The following is a 12,084-nucleotide window of genomic DNA, read 5'->3' on the forward strand; positions in this document are numbered from 1 at the left end:
TTAGACACCTTGGTGATGTAACTCGCCAAAGTAAAAACGATTGCTGGGGCAGTGGAAAGAGCAGATAAGTCTTACAGAGGGTCTTTTATGGTCTTTTTCTGAGCAAAAAACTGACCATTAATGCCAGCTTCTGAGGCTGGGGAAGCTCGATTGGAGCAGCATCAAATTTTTCAAATTCGAGAGAGTTAAAAGTTATTACCATTTTCTTATCTGTTTTTGTCAGGATATCCGGGTCCTCGTGTTCAAGTCTTGGTGCAGTGGTGTGAATTGGCCATTAAAGTGCTTTAGGGGTGTTGTTGAAAAACGGATTTTTGACAGAACCATGATGGTAAGATATTTTTTTTTTAAAGGCTGTAGCCTAGTCCAGACCCGTGCTGGTTGAGATCTTTTCAAAATGGAATCTTTCAGTGGTCCTGCAGGCTCAAACAAAGGATCCATTTGAACTTTTACATTCAGCACCTCTGAAGTTTATTACCTTAAAGACTGTTGTAATAGCAGGAACTTTTGCACTCAAAATTAGTGAACTGCAGTCTCTGTTAGGGAACCCTTTTTTTCCAGATCGGATTGTATTAAAGATAGAACCAGGATTTCAGGATTTACCACTGTTCTCAGGATGTTTTTGTCCAAATCTATCAGAAGAAAATTTTTTTCGCTCCTTAGATGTGAGAAGAGCAGTGTTGTGTTACCTGGAAGTGACCAAAGACTTTAGGAATACAGACTTTTTTTTTTGTTATGCTGGCACTGAGAAGGGCCAGAAGGCGACTAAGGTTCCATAGAGAGATGGCTAACGAAGGCTATCACAGAGGCTTATGTTTGTATGAATTTGGATCCCTTGTTGGAGGTTTATGCACATTCTGCGAGGTCTCTCACAGCCACTTGGGCAGAAAGGGCTGGTGCCTTCCTGGAACAAATGTGCAAAGCTGTGTTGTGGTCAAGCTTAACTGCTTTCCTTTGCCACTACAGATTGGATATGTCCGTGAGAGACTAGGCCTTTGGCAGGAAGATTTTTACAAGCTGTTTTCCCTCCATAGACTGGTAAGTTCTCTTTTTATCTTCCCAGGTGCTGTCCTGAAAGACGCTCTGAGAAAATTCAAGTTAGACTTCTCGGTAACTTTCTTTCCAGTGACCTTTCAGGACAGCAACTATTGTCTTGCCTGTATGTTGTAATATGCTTTTTTATGCTTCTCTGTTGCAGCTTGACCAGAGGTACTACACTACAACTGAGGATCTGTAGGGAGGAGCTGCTTTTTAAAGTCTAAAGGTAGAAGTGTTTCCTGTGTCTGGTGGAAGGAGCTAAAATATCTCAGGTGCTAGCCTGAAAGACTACTGGAAAACAAGTTGTTTAGATTTTAAATTGAATTTTCTGTTTCCTACTTGTGCTTTCTGAATTAGACCTGTGCACGCCAACACTTTAATAGCTCCTGTGTCCAGCACATGTGGCATATTTCCTTGGACGTGCAACTTATTTTAGGAGGAAAACCACTGTGTGCATATTGGGTAAATGCTGAGGCTGTATACGGTTATTTTTATTGGTGGCTGTACGCAACACCTGCGGTTAACCGGGAAAGAGTTGGGGATTTACGCCTGTCACAATAGAGACCTTTCACATTTTACTAACATTTGCGCTTTCTTTCCAAATGGCCACCTACAATAAACATACAATATATTACCATTTGATGCCCATTCACACTATGTGCTCCGAGCTGCATAGTCCCAATGCATAGACAAAGCAATTTTTCTTGGGTTCAGTTCACACTATTGCGTGGCAGTAGTTGTACTGAATAAAGTAGGACATGCTCTACTTTTTTCAGCACAGCATACTATAACACACACATCATTGTGAAATATTTTGTACATTTGTAATAAAGTTGGAAAAAAACTGAATACAGCAATATATCCTTACAACGCATTGGCATCGCTCCTTTTGCAGCATACATCATCTATGTCTGCTGGTGTGAATCTGCTCTAATTCCAAGACCATCCCAAAGACCCACCAGCAGTGCATGTTTGAAGGCTACCTTAGATTTAGCGCTGTGGTAGCGTGGTTTTACTGTCTGAATGAACTCTTGGTGGGATATGAAAAGAGAGTTTGCAAAGTGCTATAGCAGAACACATTTCTTGCTTTCATTATTAATAAGATCTATTCACTGTCCATGTGTTGAAGTTTAGCAGGTCTCCAATTACTTTGTGTGTTCCTGTAGGGTGAAGTGAAGAAAAATATTTCCTACAGAGATACACACCCCATTATTATCCTACTTTTAATAGAGCAGGGAAATGTTAGAACCTTGTCACATTGGGGAGACTCTCCTCACATTTATCCTGGTGAAACCCTAAACCCTGTGTTCCTGGGCAATGGTGTCTCTTTCTAATTGGGGTGTGGACAGCAATACAATCCTAGCAGATTTAAACCCTTCCACACCTTCAAGTCAAAAAACAAAGAAGAAAATGACTGTTGTTGAGATTAAACATGCATGTTCAGTGAAATATGTTTTACTATTGGAAGGAGGTAGAAACCCTATCTTCATTACAGATCACTCTATTAAAATATTAATTTTTATTTGTGGTATATTTTTCTAATGAAGCTGGAGATAGTAAAAACCTTACAGGGTTTCTAACCCTTCACTACTACCAATCCCCCCCTGCCCCCCCCAAGCGCCACATACAGACTAAGGTATTAACTGAGTCATGAGCAGTAATGCTTGTTGCTGCTGCTCTCTGTGCATATACTGTATAATTAATAAGGTTTAATCTATGTGGGTGTTTGAATTTCTACCCTGGAGCTCCAGGAAAAATTAGTTTTATGTTTGATCAATCCAGAGATGGTATGTAAAATGCTTTTGAATGGATAAGTGGGGTGGGGCCATGTGATCTAATCTCTTCCATTTGCAGAATGCCTTGTATTCAGTGAAACGAATACAGGATGTTTTGTTAATGGTCGAGGTGTATAGCAACTGACTCACTATCATCATGGTACTAGACCCAGAATTGAAAGTGTGAGCAGCCGAAGCCAACTGATGTCACAGCTGGTCTAAGCTCTGCAGGCATCCCGACAATAATGTTGGGAATCAGCCCAGATACCTAACCTGGCTGGCTCTGTCTCTCAGGCATTTCTCAAAAAAAAAAAATATTTTTTTTATATAATATATATATATATATTAGAGTCAGTAGTTTTATTCTAACTTGCACTAGAGAAATATTGAATTTGGGTTCTTGGAACAATGTAAGTACAGTGTATATGTGTGTTGTTTTTTTGTTTTTTTTTTCTGTGAGATCAATACTTTTAGGTTAACTTTTTAAGTTTCTTTCTTCTAGGACTAGATCATAATTGCATTTTGATTTTTTTTTTCTCCTACAGTGCTTTATTTAACATATTTGTGTGTTTTGTGGCCCATAATATGTTTGAATTGATTCATAGACTCTGTGCCCTAAAAAGAGGGTTATCACAAAATGATGTTATCACAAAAGATGCTTTTAAATGTAGGATTTTTTGTTCTAACTTCTAAAGAATTCTCTGTGTATTTAATTCCAGTGACCTTTTTCTTTCTTTTTCTACGTTGTTGCAGAGACCTAAAGGACAGGGAAACAAAGGTACGTCTGCCTTTTTTTTTTTCTAAATGTATTTCTGTATTTTTTACAAATAATCATACATTCAGAATACATATGTGGGAAAAAAAGACTTTTGTGATTGATATTGGCTTATTTTGTTGCTTTTCATTAGGATTGAGTTTACAGAAATTGTTAAATTAAACCTGTTTAATTTACACTTCTCTAACCCGAACCTCCCTTTTGGTTAGACAGGCATAGAACAATGCGTTGAGGAATGCAACGGGACATCAAGGTCCTGAACTCTGAGTTGGAAGCTAACATTTTTAGGCCCAGCACTCTAGGTTTGGGGGGTTTTCCAAAACATCTCTCTACTTGTTTTTCAGTTGTCAGGTCAGCTTTCATAGGTTAAGATGTTTTATAGTAAAAGTTATTTTATTAGCATTCATTGATATAAAAGCTGAAGTTTAGTGAAAAAATGTTTTTTGGGAACCAGCCCCAGGGATATCAATTACTTGTACTGAAGTGTATCCTATGTCCTGCTAGCTAATGGTTCATATAGAAATCCTCCCTTTTACTGATGCTGGTTCTTCACAGCAGGGAACGTCTGTTGCTGCATGGGTCAGCTGCTTGGCTGCATGTTTGTGAAGACTTGCCCTTCTCTCCTGTACCCACTCCTCTTCTCCACTCACAGAATTCCTTGTGTTCCTTTCAAAGAATGGTAAATGTTATGTGAGGGGGGAGGAGAGGGGTCCTGCCTGTCCATTAGCTTGTGAATAACTCAACCTACTGGCGCCCTTCTACAGTTAACATGTTTTTAGGTTGATTAATGTTTTAAAATGTAATTTCAATTTCCATTTGGACTACATATAAAATAATACTCTTGCCTTTACTGATCTGCTGTTTAGGCCAGCCCTATAAAGTACCTTCAGATACGAACTTCTTCCTTTGTCTGTAGTACTGCTGCTTGTCATAATTTTGTGTCATCTGCATTTACTGCAGTGTGGAATTCTCTGATAGAAAACTGGTGGTAAATGCAGGAGTAGCAAGAAATGGGGTCCCTTGAGGAACTTCAAAGTGCTAGTACTGATCTAGGGAGCTGCAAAGGTAGAGAACTTCACACAGATCTTAGTCTGACTGTAAAACAAAAATTAAAATTTAAGTTTTTTCACCTAAATGTTCAGAGTGTGAGTTCATCCTGCCACATCCAAAAGCTTTTCTTACCTGAGTGAGGGAACCACTAACCTCAACTCCCAGTATTTTTCACAAGTGTTATACATATCAGCAATGTGTGTTGTATACATCAGCATCTGTTAAGTTATTTGTCACACTTCCGACCAAGTCAAAGATTGCATCTGTAGACTATATGGCTACCTTCATTACCAGTCACCCAAGATAAAGGGTCTTCAGCTTGTCACAGCAGGAATAATGATCTGTAGAATGAAATTAAATTTTCCTTCTGGACAGTTGCACATGGATTTACAATAAAAATAACTTGGAAGGCATTAGAGTGTGACATAATCCATTTTGAATTACACTGGAGTTTTTTTGACTTGGGCTATCCATACATGGGCTGAATGAGATTAAGTCAATTGATTACCCCATCAACAGTGAACATCATCGATAGAAGAATCTCCACTGCTAGTGCTACAGCTGCCTGAATACCCTATGGCAGCTTTTCTCAAACTTTTCAACACAGAGGAACCCTTGAAATAACTTTCTGGTCTCACGGAACCTCTGCTGAAAATGACTATATCTACAGCTCATTATACATTAGTGGGATGGTCAGTTGGAAGAATGCTCCTTACACTTGTGGTCATTGGGAAGAACTACCTCCTTAAAGATGGGTAAAAAAATCAGTGGTGTAAGTGGGAACTTATCTGAAAGGCAGAAATTGCCAATTGCTCAAGGAACCCCAGGGTTCCATGGAACCCTGGATGAGAAACCTTGCCCTAAGGGCTCGTTTACACTTGCTTCAAAATTTGGCATTGGGCACGCTTTTTTAAAGCACTCTGAATGCCAAAGCACCTGTCATTAAATATAATGGTAAGCTTACAGTCCTGTTTACATATTTCATTTGCTTTGCTCCACTTTAAAAATTATACCCCATGTCTCTTTCTTGGTGCTTCAGAGTGTCTCCTGAGCCTCCATAGAAGTCTGACAAAGCTTGCTAAGAGCACCTGCAGCTTTTAAGAGGCTTTTATTTAGCTTTGCTTTGTTTTGGAGGTATAGCAGGTATCGGATATCCCAGGATGCTCTGGGAAACCAGAAGGCAAACTGGAAGGATGTCATCAGCAGTCCCTTCCGGTTAATGTGTATATATTTTGGAAGTGTCTGGTGCAGGTGTCACATCTGGTAAGCAGCAGGAAGGTGAGCGAGGTCCAGACCAGAGTGGAGCAACATGGGGACGCTATAGCGGAAGGTGAACAGGGACCAGAGAGAAAGGACTGATCAGCAGGGCTTAGGGGACCTGAGTAGGAGAAACTGGCAAATGTAACTTGTGCTTTGAAGAATTGGAGCAACATTGTGGGAGGTGAGCAGCAACCAGAGAGAGGAGGATCAGCAAAGCTTGGGGATTAATGTTGAGTGGGGGATCTGCTGAATGAGGGTACTTACGAGCTGGGGATCTGCTGAACAAGGGTACTAATAAGCTGTGAATCTACTGAACAAGGGTACCAATGAACTGGGGATCCACTGAACAAGGACACTGAGCTAGGGATCTGCTGAGTGGTGGTACTACTGTGCTGGGGTTCTACTGGGCCCCTTTAAAAGAAATCAACACACACACAGGACATTTGCCAAGCTTCATTAGAGCTTCAAAAAAAGCATCATCTCGGTATCCTCAAAGCATCAAAAGCATGTTGAAGCGATAGGAGCTTTAATGTGTTAAAAGTGAAAGCAAGTGTAAATGACCCCAAACAGTGACTGCACTTGATAAGATATAGTGGGTGCTTGGCCGATAATTTTCCACCAGACTCTGTCATTGTTTTATTTTCTTTATACACTTTTGTTGAGCAGGGTGGTTTCAAGTAGTCTGTGGCCAGCTATGCAACAGTAAATTGCATTGATTGCTTAGTAGTACATGAAAGCTCCTTGAGCAGCTGTTCTGAGTATTGTTATCGGGCTAGACGAATGGATGAAGCATTTAGTGGCTGGTTAGATCAGTCTAGGAGAACGTGATAAGTTCTACCCTTGTTTTGCTGAAATATGGTTACATTCACATTTTTACTTTCCAAAGAAAAGATTTGCTTTTCTTTGTCCCTATTACACAAGTGATCTGATCAGGTCTGCCTGTCAGGTTTTTCAGGTGGACCTGTTGAGATGGTCCATCTATTCCTGCCACTCTCCTCTAGTGAGTGGGGCTGTGATGAGCACGGCACACCTACCATTCTGACTGAGGGCTTCCCCTTGCTCTCCTTGTCCACCCACCTCAGACATCTCCTTCCAAGTTTGACAGCTGGGTGCTGTGATTGCAGTTTCCGGTGCCAGATTCTGCCAGAGAGTGGACAGGGAGTGTGTTTCCTATTAGCGCCATCTTTCAGTGTCGCCTATCGTTGCCCATTAGTGGCCATCAGTGCCTCTTCAGTGCAGCCTATGGGTGGGCATCAGTGCCACCTATCGATACCTCTTCATCAGTGCACATTGAAAGAGAAAAATGACTTATTTGCAAAATTTTATAACCGAAATTAAAAAAAAAAACATTGTGTGTATTTTGGCGTTCAAGTCCAACCTGGACTTTTGAGTATATATAATATAATAACAAATTTCAAGGAGTAGAAACTGAATTTATTTTTCTACATACTCCCCTGGTACATTTATACACTTATCCCAGCATTTAACTAATGTCTGGAAAGCTTTGGTATATAAAGATTTGTCAGTACACCTGAACCATCTTAGGACGGCCTGCTTCACTTCATCATTGTGTTCACCGTCTCTTGTGCAATTTGCCAATAGGTTATGCGTCGATTATCCAGTATCAGGCATTCCACTCGCTGAATGTTCACAGGAATGACTGCTGTGGGCTGGGAACCACCACGGTCTGGATTGTCACTGATGGGCATACCGCCATCCTTGAAACGTTTACACTATTGAAATGTCTTACTGTGGCTGAGCGTCTCATCACTGTACTGAGCTTGGAGTCTTCTGTAGATATCCGCGGGTTTTACGCCTTCGTTCACAAGAAACCTCATCACCTCATGCTGTTCCATGTACAAACACTGTTCTCTGCCATCTTGACTGGCCCACGACATCTGCTCTGACATAATGCAATAGGACACACTTGCCACTTACTACTGCATGTGGTTCAGCCGTGGTTGCATCTCTTTTTTTATACCTTTTAAAATTCCTGGTTTGACTTGAACCGCATGTGTGTAAAATACAATTTTTTTTCTTCTTCATACGGTCATCAAAAATATATTTTTTTTTAACACTGCTGCTGTAACAGCAATCGTTTGAACTGTCATTAATGGCTTTCATTCTTCACTCATTGTTTACTACTGTAATCGGCCCATACCTATCACATGGTACAGGATGCTGTGATTGGCCTAGATACCGTGCGATCACTAGTGACCAATCACAGATCACACACAGTAGTAAACAATGATGTCATGAATAGATTCCATTCATGACTATTATTTACTATGTGACATGTGATTGCACAGAAATCATGTAGTATCTGGGCCACTCACAACGGGCCCATACCGAGCATCACAATCCGCTGTGTCCTTGCAAAGCCCACCCCAGGGTAAGCTGAGTGAGCCACCCACCAGCTGTAGATGTGCTGTTGGTGTTCGGCAAGTGATTAATACTGTTTGTATTGGTCTCTTGTACTGCATAGCAGGAATGGGTGATTATCCTGCTTATCACCTTTTTTATGTTGCTTTCCTGACGAGAGAAATACTGATTATCTTAGACTTTCTAATGGACATTTCTACATTAAATTGTTCAGCATCTCCCAGATACTTTGTGTTCTTGCATTGCAGCGATGGGGAAATTGTTTTCTTTGTCCAGGAGTGTTCCCAGCTGCAAGCTTTTTTCACATTGTCTAGCTGATTCAAGTTCTCCTCTGGTGTTGCAATAGTAAACAATATTTACTCAGTAAAAATGTTGGTGGTGTAAGCCATGGTTCTGTATGCCAAAACTGCTTCAGCGACCAACATGTTTCTAAGAACACTTATGTAAAGTAGTTACAAGTAGCTTCCCCCCCTTCCCCAGTTTTGCTTTAGCCCTGGTTCACACTGATGTGGGGCGGAATTGGCAGCGTTTTTAGTGTGAATTTCACACTGCATCAGAATTGCACCCCGTTCATGCAAACCTCTGTGGGGGTGTATGTTAACAACATCCCAAAAGCGGTCCACAAAACATGGTGCGATGTAAAGAGTCGGATCTATGCGATCCGATTTTAGTGCAGACCCAAAAAAAGGGTCCTGCACTTTTATGGTGCGGTGCGAATAGAGCCATACAAAATGTATGGCTCCAATCGCACACAAATCACATGTGATTTACACAGCAACGCGGTGTGGTTCCTGTGGGAATCACATGCGATATACCAAGCTTCGCGTATGTGAACCCAGGCTAAACGGAATGTATATTCTTCCGTGTTAGATATGGATATGTAAAGAAACATGTCTCTTTGAAAACATCTGCAAAGTTTACAATTGTATTTACACATGAAGGCAGCCATATTTGCTGCAGGTAGACAGGCTCTGCTTCCTGTTTAGTAATGCTACACAGTGGTTCTTCATTTGCAAAATGCCATGCTATGTTTTCTGACTCATTAAAAGCTGTGAATGCACTTTGTAACTAGAAATGTTAACATTTGTAAGGGACCCTGTGTATTCAAAAGTGTACCTGATTAAAAAAAAAGGAAATGCATCTACTTTTTGGGTGGGCAGGGTGCAGAAAGCAGTGGCTTTTCAAGTGTGTGGAATACCTGCTGTCCCACTGCCTGCTGCCTTTTCTCTTGTCAACTGTTAAGTCACTACAGGACATGCTGCCGGAGGAAGGAACCACTGCATGCAGCAGGAGACACAGGTATTCAACCAAACTGACCAAACACTTCTGCACCACATGGTTTACCTGCTTGTTTTGTCCTGGGGAGAGAATGCTGTATACTCCCCCGATCAACCACCCCACCGGAAAATAGCGTTCCCCCACAATCCAAGAGTGGACTGTTCTACTGTGCTCGCATCCAGAGCTGGACATAAGACTGCTAGACTGCGGAGAAGCAGGAGCCACAGGGGCCAGTCTTGGGCAGGGAGGATTAGGTAGGTATATCTCGGTTTTCCAATCCCCCTAGACAAAAGGAGGAGTTCGGCTTTATTAAATAATATAAAAAAAAACAAACAATTGCCTAATCAATTCACACTTGTGCAGTGTGGTATCACGTGATTTGCACAGGAACTGCACCACATTCCTGTGTAAATTGCATGCGAATTCTGTGTGGTGCAATTTGAGTCATACATTTTGTATGGCTTATATCGCACCGCATCCGCACCAAATAGGTGCAGGACCCTTTTTTTTTCCCCGCATTAGAATTGGATCGCATGGGTATTCACTCCCATACGATCTGATTCTACACATCGCACCGTGTTTTGAAAACAGATTTCAGGGTGGTGTTAACATACACACATGCAGCGGTTAGCATTAACGGGGTGTGATTATGATGAGGTTGTGGAATTCGCACAGAAACCGCTGAGAATTCTGCACCACATCAGTGTGAACCCAGGCTAAAACTCAACTTAGCCAGAAGGGTTTAGGTTTGGGTAGTGGGAGTTTTGTTCCTTTTTGTGTGAAATCAACATTAAGCTTTTTATTATCACCCAGTATTTATTTCATGATGTGTTTTTAATCTGTTTGCTGCTCTACTCAATAGACACCTAATAGAAACAGAACTGAACAGTTTAAGTAATGACCAATGCAATAGTTTTGTGATTTCAGCTCTAACCAATTACCCTCTGGAGCAATTTTTCAGTTTTTCACACGCTAAATAATGTGAATTTGTCTATAAAACTATTTAAGATCCACAGAACAATATATATTTTCTGAACTCAGAGACGCTGCAGAATAAATAGATACAATATTTTATGTTGCCCCGTATTTCTGCAACTCTTTGCCAAGTCTTTATTTTCAGGGAAAAAACTTTAGCTGGCGCACACACACAATTTAACGTGGTATTAAATCCAAAAGCAAACATATTGCAGCTTGCAAATTCTTACATGTGGTGGATGGATTAGTTTTATTTCTTCTTTAGGCTTGCTTTCCTTTTTATACCAGGATATTTATAAACGCACCTTGGTAGACAAGGGGTCTACCTATAAAGGTGTAAATGGAATCTATTTTAAAGGCAATATGCAAGCATGTTTTCTTGACACTGATTTAATCTCTAGCAACCTAAAACATCTTGTCCTGTCCGTGTCGTTAGAGGTGGAAGTTACATTTTAGACTCTAAGGTGTAATTTAAATAATAGAACGGTGATTAATAAATGCCTGTGCTATTGGCACGGAGAAGTATAGCCAAAGTTATTTTGGCTATACTTCTATGGATTACAGGAGTGCAGTTTGTTCTGCACTCGTGACCATTTTTTAACCAAGCCGTTGAGAGCCTGAGCCAGCTGCTGCTGCCATCTCCACAGCCCAGTGCCCCAGTGAGTGCTGGAGGGGCAGAGCAGAGACCTGGTGACTGACAATCTCTGCTCTCTAAAGACTTAATCTGAGCGATCAACGATCTTTGATCACTTGGCTTTCGGTCTTAGAAGCAGCAGGGAACAGATTCAGCATCCACCTAGGTGAGTATAATATTTTTTCTTTTTCAATCCTTTGGTTCTCTTTTAAATGTGGCATAATGCTATAACTATTTTTTCTCCCATTAGGCAGTTCATGTAGGTACAGTGAAGGTTATAGGTTTTGCTAAGTTTACATTTACAGGCTAAACTTGTTAAAATTCATAGGCTGACCAAAAAATGTGTAAAGAGATGTTTACTGCAAACATGCATGGTGGCTGGTTTAAATTGGCTTGTATGTCTCCTAAGGTGTCCATTAGCACATTCCCAAATTCAGATATGGTAAAAACTGTCTGTCAGGTTTGATGATCCTGCTAAAAGGTTTTTCCTAAGAGGTAATATGTTTGTTAATGTGATGCTGTACTCCTATTGAATTATAGATGTGTATAAATGAACACTCTGTGCTACTTTATGATTCTAACTTTTTTTGTTTTTCAGTTGCAGTGCAGAACGGTTCAATGCATCAGAAAGATGCAGTAAACGATGATGACTTTGAGCCATATCTAACTAGCCAGACGAATCAGGTTGGTTAAAATTGCATCTTGTGAAGTTGAACGCCTTAGATTTGTTGCTGTTAGTGACTTACACCTGCAGCTTATTAATGTCTAAGGGTGAGCAATCAGGGCTTTTATCAAGTCTTAATCCATTCCTCAAATCAAAGGTACTGAGACAAACCAGTTATTAGGGTAGTACATCTTTATTTCTGGGACTACCTTTGGCAGTCTGGACTGGACTGTTTGTTTTCCAAAAGGGCTTAGCG

The 12,084-nt window shown here is 40.7% G+C and overlaps 1 protein-coding gene across 2 annotated transcripts in view; it reads left to right on the plus strand.

The window, feature by feature from the left end:
- YTHDF3 (YTH N6-methyladenosine RNA binding protein F3) overlaps positions 1 to 12,084 on the plus strand; it is a 45,611-nt gene that overhangs the window by 15,009 nt on the left and 18,518 nt on the right. The window contains exons 2-3 of one of the 2 annotated variants that reach the window (XM_089685326.1): positions 3,530 to 3,588; positions 11,763 to 11,848. In XM_089685326.1, coding sequence (XP_089541452.1) covers positions 11,783 to 11,848 — 66 coding nt within the window. In that variant the 5' untranslated portion in view covers positions 3,530 to 3,588; positions 11,763 to 11,782. The remainder of the gene's footprint in view (positions 1 to 3,529; positions 3,589 to 11,762; positions 11,849 to 12,084) is intronic. The other variant, XM_089685324.1, reaches the window with a different exon arrangement.

This window comes from Staurois parvus, unplaced genomic scaffold (genome assembly GCF_062004578.1).
Source record: "Staurois parvus isolate SC_StPar_1 unplaced genomic scaffold, SC_StPar_1.0 ptg000371l, whole genome shotgun sequence".
Lineage (NCBI taxonomy): Eukaryota > Metazoa > Chordata > Amphibia > Anura > Ranidae > Staurois > Staurois parvus.